At 38.7% G+C, this 9781-nt stretch overlaps 1 protein-coding gene across 3 annotated transcripts; it reads right to left on the bottom strand.

Annotated features, from left to right (window-relative positions):
• Positions 1 to 104: 104 nt before the first annotated feature.
• Positions 105 to 9322, bottom strand: clu (clusterin). Of its 3 annotated transcripts, XM_086018557.1 has the most exons (11): positions 9193 to 9286; positions 8091 to 8149; positions 5127 to 5286; positions 4866 to 5014; positions 4569 to 4739; positions 3613 to 3783; positions 2835 to 3045; positions 2329 to 2469; positions 1105 to 1331; positions 831 to 1018; positions 105 to 626 (listed from the first exon to the last, which is right to left on the bottom strand). In XM_086018557.1, the coding sequence occupies exons 3-11, from the start codon at positions 5239 to 5241 to the stop codon at positions 614 to 616; spliced, it is 1386 nt and encodes a 461-aa protein (XP_085874683.1). In that variant the 5' UTR covers positions 5242 to 5286; positions 8091 to 8149; positions 9193 to 9286; the 3' UTR covers positions 105 to 613. The 3 variants fall into 3 exon arrangements, with proteins under 3 accessions (XP_085874683.1, XP_085874681.1, XP_085874684.1); XM_086018555.1 differs by lacking the exon at positions 8091 to 8149 and having other exon boundaries at positions 9193 to 9322; XM_086018558.1 differs by lacking the exons at positions 105 to 626; positions 8091 to 8149 and having other exon boundaries at positions 827 to 1018; positions 9193 to 9322.
• Positions 9323 to 9781: the final 459 nt, after the last annotated feature.

Genomic DNA, 9781 nt, shown 5'->3' with positions numbered 1-9781 from the left:
GGAAATCGGAATCACCTTTGCAAATTTTTTTGGGGGGGAAATGAGAGGTACTTGTTTATATTTTATTTCTATTACCCAAAGAGAGGTAGAAAAAGACAACAAAATGGCTTTGAGAATGTTTAATTTTTCTCGATGCATTGCTTTATGACTAAAATCTATCTTAGAGGGACTCGGAGCAATCCACAACAAGACTGATGATTCAATAATGAGCAAAGTCAGACCATATCTATGAGAGAAAAAATGATGCAAACAACCGTACCCTTTTAACAATTGCTTTGAAATCATTGACACAAGTCTATCGTAAGAGTTGCACTAAACGATCAGTTTAATCTGCAGGTGCTGAGAGGTTATGAGAACAAACGGTAAGATAACTCTTGAAAGTCAGGCGGGTTTATGGTTGTTGTCAGCTCAAACAAGCACAGAAAGGGCCTTTTCTCGAGACTCATCTACTAAATATGTTCTCTTCCAGCAGGACAAGGAGACGTAAATACACCGTAGGAGGCTTAAACTGTCGCTTTGCAGAAGCGGAGCTTGAGAGGAGTTGCTGCGGAATCAGTGAGTCGCTGCAGGTTGCTTTCAGGTGTTTGGGTCAAGCAGAATGTGCACAAATCCTCTATTTGGCAATGCTGAAAAAAAGAAAAAAAGAGGCTTAGGCTTGTTTCAGTCAGCCAAAATATTAAAAACAGCTCTCGGTATGATAATTGTCCTCTACGCATTTTATTTTGGGATTTGGTATTTTCGGAACGGATTAACCACGGAAACTCAGGTTCCGCTGTCCATATTTTCTTAAACCCACAACAGTATTAGTATGAATGATTTTTCTCACTCACACAGTGATATCCTTGTAGCGGTCCAACGCCTCCTGGGCCACCACCTCAGGGAACTTGGGGTCGTTCCAGGGGATGTCGCCCGGGACGTTCAAGTTCATGGGTGGCGATTTGAAGAGTTTGACGGACACCTTGGTGTCTGGCTGCTCAGCGTCCTCACCGGGCCTCTCCACCGGATCCCTTGGGACCACCTGCAATAACAAAAAAAAAAAAGCGCTATTTCACTTGACTCTCAACTAAATAATGAAGTAGACATAAGATAATACTGTTTATGCACCGTTTCGATTTTGAAGAAGTCATCCTTGGGGTTGGTGTTGTTTGCTAGAGAAGACACCCATCCAAACTGCCTGTTGAACAGGTCCATGACGGAGGACGTGTTGAACATGTGCTCTTCGAAGCGCTTTAGGAGAGCGTTGTAGTGCTTAGTGAAGCGCTCGGCGATGGCCAGCGCCCTCTCCAGTTCCTCCTTCAGGGGACCTTCCAGGGGTTTCTTTCCGGAACAATCTGTGACGGAAACAGACGGACTACAGTCATTATGGCACTCTGCAAAAATTGGTGGTAGTTATCAGCATTTTTAAGTCGTTACTCTGTATTAAATGTAAAATACCACAGATCTGGACTTGGTTAAAACATTACTTCCACCTAAGCCAGTGAATCCCAAGTACTGTGCCATTAGTGTGTTGTGCATAGGGGTCATGAGATTAATCATCCGGTTGATTTAATCAGTATTAGCACTTTTAAAACACATTAACACCAAAATTGTCCCAAAAACCAACAGATTTTTTTAAACAACATAAAACAAATATTTAATATTCAGTAAAATAATCCGCTGATTTTTCTATCTGTTGTAAACAGGAAGTCAACCCCCCAAAATATCTCTGGTATAATATGTTCTATTCGCCTTCACTTGTCTAAACAATGCATTCTGATTAATATTGCGTTTGTGGAATATTAGTTAATGCAGCAAAATCCACCTGTTTTTATCCATCTCAGGGGGTGGCCATTTTGTCACTTTCTGTCAACTGAAAACAGCATCACAGTTGCTCGGGGTCAGGTAACGACCAATTACGGCTCACCTGTTTTCTGAAGATGAGCCATGATTGGTCATTAGCAGAGCCCTGAGCAACTGTGATGTCATTTTCAGTCGACAGAAAGTGACAAAATGGCCGCTCCCTGAGATGGCTAAAAACGGTTGTATTTTGCTGCTTCACTCATATTCCATAAACACAATATTAATCAGAATGCTGTGTTTAGACTAGTCGATGTACATACAACATATTATTGTATGTTATTATTATTTCCCACTGAGCAGGTACGTTTGTGAGTAAATTGAAACAAAAGTATGATTATTTCAGTATATGTATATACAGTATACTTTGAGGTATTTTTGTTTGGTGGTGAGATTTTTGGAATGTAAAACATGCTTTGGCTCAAAGAAGGATGTACATTCTTTATCAGGGCAAACTGTCATCCGCATTGTTACATGCAAGAATGGACTTACCAACATGTTCAATCTCTTTGCACTTCTGACACTCATCGCGGAATTTGAGGCAGCCGGCCGAGTTGCGGCGAATCTCCCTGCAGGTCATGCTGCCGTCTCCGTAAGGTTTGGTGATGACCACGTCCTCGTTCACGCTGCCATCTGTGAGCCCGTGCAAAAACATAATTATTATCAGGCTCCTTCAAAATGCTGATACATAAAACTATCACATCAAGAAATTGTGAAAGGATTTTTGGAAATTGGAATGTCCAGCTTTGGGGAATTTCATTTCAGTTTTCTCAAATACACACCGGTATTAATTCACAAGCAGGTTTGCTTGTGGCTGAATATGGGATTCAATTTCTGAATATTACACGGTTTTCCAGTTGATTCTTACCCACATTTAATACTTCTCTTATTTCCATTCATTCCCACAGAATGTTTCCGATTCCCCAGCTAATCTCCACATGGCAAGTTTCCACCAATGTAGTGCTTTTCAACGGCGGTGTCATTGTTCGACAGCTTACCCTCATTAGTGGGGGCGTCTGTGTCAAAGTCCATCATGGAACCAAAGGAGCCGAAGGGGTTCCTCCTGCCGATGCCCAGCATGTTGGAGAACAAACCCTGGAAACTGGGGAAGGGCTCGTGGAAGAGTGAGTGAATGCTTCGACGCCAGCGAGATGGGAAGAAATTAGGCAGGGCGAATACCGGCGGGTTGAGGTGCGCGTGATCAGCCACCTTGAAAACATATAGTTAATAATAAAATACATGAGAAAAATCAACATTACATTTGCATAAAACATGTTTTAATTTTATGAATTAATTATAATCAAGAGAATTAATATTTATTAAGATAATGATTTTACTCACCTTTCAGGTATTTCTTCATTTTTACCGGTAATTAAATAATATATATATAATATAATATATGTAATGTGTATATATATAAATATATTTATATTATATATAAATATTTATTTGTATATTTTTATTGTCATTTTAATAATTGGTTAATTGATTTATTATAGACAATAAAATGCAAAAAAATTTAAGAATCTACATATACATACAATTTTGTTTTAGTTTATTCAATTAAATATTAGTATATTAAATTGGTTAATTACTCAATTAAATCATGAATAAAGAATTAATTAGCATATTAAAATAAATGACCTTACATATATATGCTTAACTTTTTTTTTTTTTTTTTTAAACCTCATCTACGAAAGACCCGGCCCTTCTGTCCACTTTAAAAATCAAAGCACAAACGTTTGTGCTCCAACCCAGGGCTAAACCTTCCCTTACCTTCATACTGTCCGAAAATATGCCGTCCACGCCGTCAGCCATCTCTGAGTATTTGTCTTCCAACTCCCTGAACTCTTTGTTCTGACGTTGTCCTTCCTGCTCCAGGGTGTCCATCCTCTCCCCGTTGATCCAAATGGAGAAGGGAGACGTTCGGTTCAGCAGGTCCTCTAACTATGACGAAAGCGAGACCACTATGTTAGTCATAACGCACGGGAATGAACCAGCAGTTCTGAGTTTTGACCTAAAATAAAAAAAGAAGTCAAACATGCACTAGATTCAGATTAGAACATATACCAGAAAGAGAACTGCATTTATTAAAAAAAAAAAAATTCATATCATGTATATCTTATCATATATATATATATATACCCCTACAATTTATGAGCAGTTAACATGTTTGGATACGTAAATAATGCAAAATTGTTTTTAAGAATGTCAACAATTCATGGGCCAACCCATCTCCTGAAATGGAAAAATTATACCACGGATAATGTTGAATTCATCCATTTTTGTTATTCAACAAAGTAACTTTATTTAAAAATAATATGACGTCATGATATGATATCACGATATGAACCTCACAATATGATAATCATCCCAATATTGTCGGGAGGTTGGCGATATAAAAAATTTTTTTTAAAAAAACCTTCACGATACTGTATACAAAATCTCACAATATTGTAAAAATTTTTTTTTATAATAATCAGGATTGTAGGTGCCATAATCTATTATTATTATTATTGGACAATAAGACTGTAATTTCTGATGGGGTAAATAAAGCACTTGTGATATTTTTTTCACTCCTCTAGATGGTGCTCTTGGTGAACACTATTGCAATGGAAACTTATTAAATTTTCACTACATCATTAAACCAAGAGTGCCATCTAGAGGAGTCCAAAAATATCACAAGTTCTTCATGAAGCTTCATTTGGCCATCACTACTTGTAAGGTCTCACCTGGCGGCCCACCATCCCAGACCCACTGCTACATGTGCGGGAGTAGTACTTGACGCACGTTTTCTTGAGGCATGGCTTACATTCCTCCCACAGGGCCTTCATGGTCTCGTTACAGACCTCCTCCTGCTCTTGCAGCTTGGTCTCCATCTCCTGAGCGGCCAACATGGCCTCCTGCAACAACACAACAACACGCAACCTAGTTAGCTATTAATAAGACAGACGAGTTGTCCAAAATATCTTGAAAAGATGAAGAATTGCGATCGAGTGGAATTGAGTGCGAGCTGCCCATATACATACCTCTTTCTTCTGTTTGGTTTTCTCCAGCTCATCCAAAACCTTCTTGTGGTCTTCTGAAGATTTCTGCATCATATTCTTCATCTCCTTGACTCCATTGATGGCATTCTCAATCTGTACATTCAGGTACTTCTCTCCCTCAAGCGAGATCTCTGCAGAGAAAAAAAAAACACTGCATTTCTGTCTTCAATAGGAACCATATATTTTGGTATCCCTCTTTGAGCAAAAGTATACTTCATTTTACACGTGGCCAAAGGATCTTACGTTTGAGATTCTCACTGGTGGGAGGGAGCAAGCAGTTGGCGGAGGCCAGAAAAAGAGCCACCGCAGTCAGCGACTTGGACCCCTTCCTTAGCTTCATCATCATCATCATTAACATCCTCTCCGACTCTCTTACAGGGCCAGCAGGCGATGATGAGAAATGCTTGTGATGATAAAAACACACATTAGATTAGATCGGATAGAATCAGAGGGACCGATGAGAAAACGAAGCTTCGTGAACCACTTGTGATATTATTTAAACCTCTAGATGGTGCTCTTGGTTTAAAGATAAACACTATCACAATTTCCACTGCATATTCAAACCAAGAGTGCCATCTAGAGGAATCAAAAAATATCACAGGTGCTTAATGAAGCTTCATTTGACCAGCACTAGTCAGAGGTTTAATATTGTTGTAATAACGCATTGTAGACACTAGGTGGCTCTATATGCTGCAAGCGTGACAGAAAAGAAACTACATTGGATTTGTTCCCGCCTCAACAATTTTTAGTTCAGGCTTTCTGTATTACTGTTGTCATTATATTTATTTCCTTTTCTGGTGTTAGTGTTATTCCAAGAATGAGGTTTACAAGGTTAGGCTCATACTGTCCTGCATTCCACCCTTGAGACCAACAAGGCCAAATACCCCGAGGCCTGTTTTGCCAGTACATAGCTTTGATAAGGATTGTTTTAACTCCCATAAATTTAATATGCTTCAAATGGCCTTAATTAGCACAAACACTGGGGTGTATACTGTATAAATCAAGACGATGAAAGACTAACTCTTTACTCAATTATTTCACCATTCCACAATAAATAAATACAAAGGACTTTCCAAGGTAAAGCTTTACTAAAATGATAAAAATCAGTATGTTAAAATAAGTCAAAAATAGAAATTCAATCATTTATACATGAAGATAGATAGATGCTATTGTTATTGTCTTCCACTGCTGGCGACCCCTATTGGGATGTTTTGCACAATCACCACAAAGAGTGCGTGCGGTGTGAATGAATGTAACTATATCACCAGGACATCATGTATCCACACACTGACCTTAGGTCAGTGTTTTGTGTGACTTTCCCCAAGTGTGACTTTCCGCTGGACGTTGCATAACATGAGCGGCAAGCTCCTTCTCTGTTTACCCATTTCTGCTGACGTCCAATTGGTCTGCTCTGCTGACCCTTTATTCTACTTATTCAAACACGCACTAAGGTGACCTTTCACTAGAGGGACATCCTGAAGTGGACAAAGTCACTTTAGTCCGATGGTGTATTTGTTAGAAAATTGTCTTTGGTTTGATTGACGATTGATTTGATGAACTGTCCTTGTGTATAGCAACGCAATCATATTAAAAGAGAAACAGACTTTCTGCTAAATAATGCCGCAATTTTGGAATAAAAACCTGTTTTTATGACTGCACTGACGTGCTAACATTTACTACCACTATGGGATGCAGCACTACAAAAAACCCCTCAATTTTCATTAGTGCACGTTTGTGTATATATGTTTTTTCTATTAAATAAGATGAGGATTAATAGAGTTAAAAGTAACAATGACAATCGCAGTAGGGATTCAAAATATTAGACACATTTCTCACTCAGTATGATGCAATGCAGTTCTGTACTACTGCAAAACTGCAACCACAATCATGAGCGGATTGTTAACTTAATCTTTTATTGAATCCCATTAGGGCCGGTGTACTTAATGCTGTGGCTAGTGAGTACAGTAACCACAATTGGATTTTTTTCCTAAGGGAAGTCAACCCAAACATATTTTTCCCAAGAATATGTTCTATGCAAGCCCACTAGTTGAAACAAGGCATTCTGATAAATATTGCGTTTTTGGAATAAGAGTCAATCCACTGTTTTTAGCCATCTCTGGGGGCGGCCATTTTGTCACTTCTGTCGATTGAAAATGACATCACAACTGCTCAGGGCTCAGGGTAACGACCAAACACGGCTCACCTGTTTTCTGAAGCTAAGCCGTGATTGGTCGTTACCTGAGCAGTTGTGATGTCATTTTCAGTCGACAGCAAGTGACAAAATGGCCACCTTCTGAGATGGCTAAAAACGGGTGGATTTTGCTGCTTAACTCATATTCCGCAAACGCAACATTAATCAGAATGCCGTGTTTCAACTAGTGGGCCTGCTGGGAACATATTCTTGAAAAAAAATGTGTTTGGTTTGATTTCATGTCTCAGTTGCACATGTGTCCCTCACTCCCGTGGACACAATAAAAGAGTCATCTAAAAGAGGAAAGTAAACTTTGCTCTGACCAACTAATCCGATGACAGAAAAAACGCTGACATTATCCAGGGTCAGCTAGGTGGACTGTACAAATTTGAAAACTGGTTGATTGTATGCCAGCACTACTGATTGTGTAGGCCCTGGGCGGATTAGAGGCACATGGCACCACATAGAGGCTGTAATCTGATTGGGCAAAAAAAAAAAAAAATCGATTTGTTTGTAAATATAGGTCAGTGTTTTTGATAGTGTCTCCACCAGCAGAGAATCTCTGAATGAATTTGTGTGTTGATTTTTTCAGCATTTCACAATGTTTGTGCATCTCTTGTAACTGCTGTGAACAGGTTCTGAACATCAGTAGGACCGTCATTTATTTCCATCACTGTGCATGAACTGGACAATGAGATTAGTCTCCTATTCACAATTCAACCAGACGCTTCATGACATAACATTACCGCATGGAAGGATTGCTTCCTTTTAGGCACTGTTAATGAGGTAAAAATCATCCAAGCTGGGTGAGTGTAGAGGTGCAGAGAGGGGATGAAATGGGTGTGGGTGGTGGGGGCGGGGGGGGGGGGGTTAATGCCAACAAAAGCAGCCAAAGTGTGGGAGAGTTAAACAGAGACGGTTGACAAAGAGAAAAGGGGGATGATTCACAATTCCGAGGTCGAGCCACGGGATTTAAAATAAAGGCTGTATGCAGTGACGGTGGTTACACAACTCACCGAATGCAAATCCAGATAAAGCCCAGAAAGTTCAGTCAGCTTCGTCAAGTGTGCAAAAACTGGCAGTACACCCCAAGACCCCAAAACCAGTCAATGACGACTATAATTTTATAATTTACAGACAAATACTGAGATATTGTAACGTTAATGGCATCATCATTCAGTACATTTGCACAATGAAAGACTCGATATGCAAAAATATTCTCTCTTCTAAAATAATAATGCTAAATTTCACTGACACTGTCAGATAGAGGTATTATTGTAGTTCGGAGTGTATTTCCATTATTGTCATGGTTGTTATTATTATTAGGCTGTCACAACATAAGAAGAATGTATGAAAATGTTCAAACAAGTTGTTCACCTACTTATTTCGGAGGTTTTAAATGTTTATTTTGAAATTTGCCATTGTCATTCTCGCTCTCTCTCTCTCCCCCTCTCTCTCTCTATCTCTCCCTCTCTTTCTCTCTTTCTTTCTCGTTCTCTCTAAAGAGGAATTCATCTCTCCCTTTTCTTTTAATTCACCTCGCAAATGGAATGCTGGTGCCCTCCTTTCAAACGCCCGTGGCATTACGCACCCAAAGGACTCAATTGGTGCGTCATGTGCTTATACCGCAATTAGACTTCGATCATGGACGCCCTCCAGAAGTGACCCTCAAACTCTCACCATCTATCTATCTATCTATCTATCTATACATACAGTTTTGCAATTTTAGGCTTCTCCTGTGCATTCTATATAGCGGTACTGCTGCATTTGTATATAACTTCATCTATTTTAATCCACTTGTTCCGATCCAGAGATGGAAGTCACGCCCATGAGTATAAGCAAAACAAACAAGTCATCTGTTCAACCATGTGGTCCAGAATTCTGTATCATAAACGACTACTTACCAGTATTCAAAACTAACCCAAATTAGATAAGACATTCAAGTTATAATGTAACGTTTAAAAAAATGCAACATGCATGAAACACTACAGCTTGTTGTGCGATCCTCCCAATAATCATATTGATGCTGCTCTCATTTTAATGTGCAAATAGACAAAGAGTTTACTTTGCAAGGTGCGTTGGTGCAAGTTGGCCAAAATAAAAGCAGCTGTTACTCACCTATGATGTGCCTTCAGGGTCCAGGACGTCTGAAGCTGCTTCGCATCATTGTTGCTCTTATTTATACAGCAGCAGATGAAACTGGGACATGCAGACACGTGACTCATCAGACCGGTATCCTAACGGTACCGTCATTGCTTATAGAGGTTTCCGGTGATTTTCTTCAAAATAAAAGCATGGTCACAGTACGTCGTATGATTAAAAAAAATATATACAGTATATAAATAAAAGGACAAAAAATGGACAGATAAAAGTGCACAGTGAGATGTACATGTACAACGGGTAAAATATCTATTGAATAATGCATTCACATTTTATATTATGGTTAGAAAAATACATAAACAAATACATGAATAAAAGAATAAGTTAATACAGAAATAGATAAAGAAATTAGTCAATAGATTTACAAATCATTTAACACGTAAACCCTTTGTATATGTACGATTATTTATTTTACAAATATATATATACATATGTATGTTATTATTTACAGCAAACAGAATAACAAATTCAACAAGATACATTAATAATAATTAAAAAAAAGAATATATACATGTTAACCTATCGGAGAAAAACAAACTGTTGAATT

Source organism: Filicampus tigris, chromosome 20, assembly GCF_054856515.1.
Source record: "Filicampus tigris isolate MCC_2025a chromosome 20, RoL_Ftig_1.0, whole genome shotgun sequence".
NCBI classification, from domain to species: Eukaryota; Metazoa; Chordata; class Actinopteri; order Syngnathiformes; family Syngnathidae; genus Filicampus; species Filicampus tigris.
Note: the sequence above shows the minus strand (reverse complement) of the source record. Positions and strands in the feature narration are given on the sequence as shown.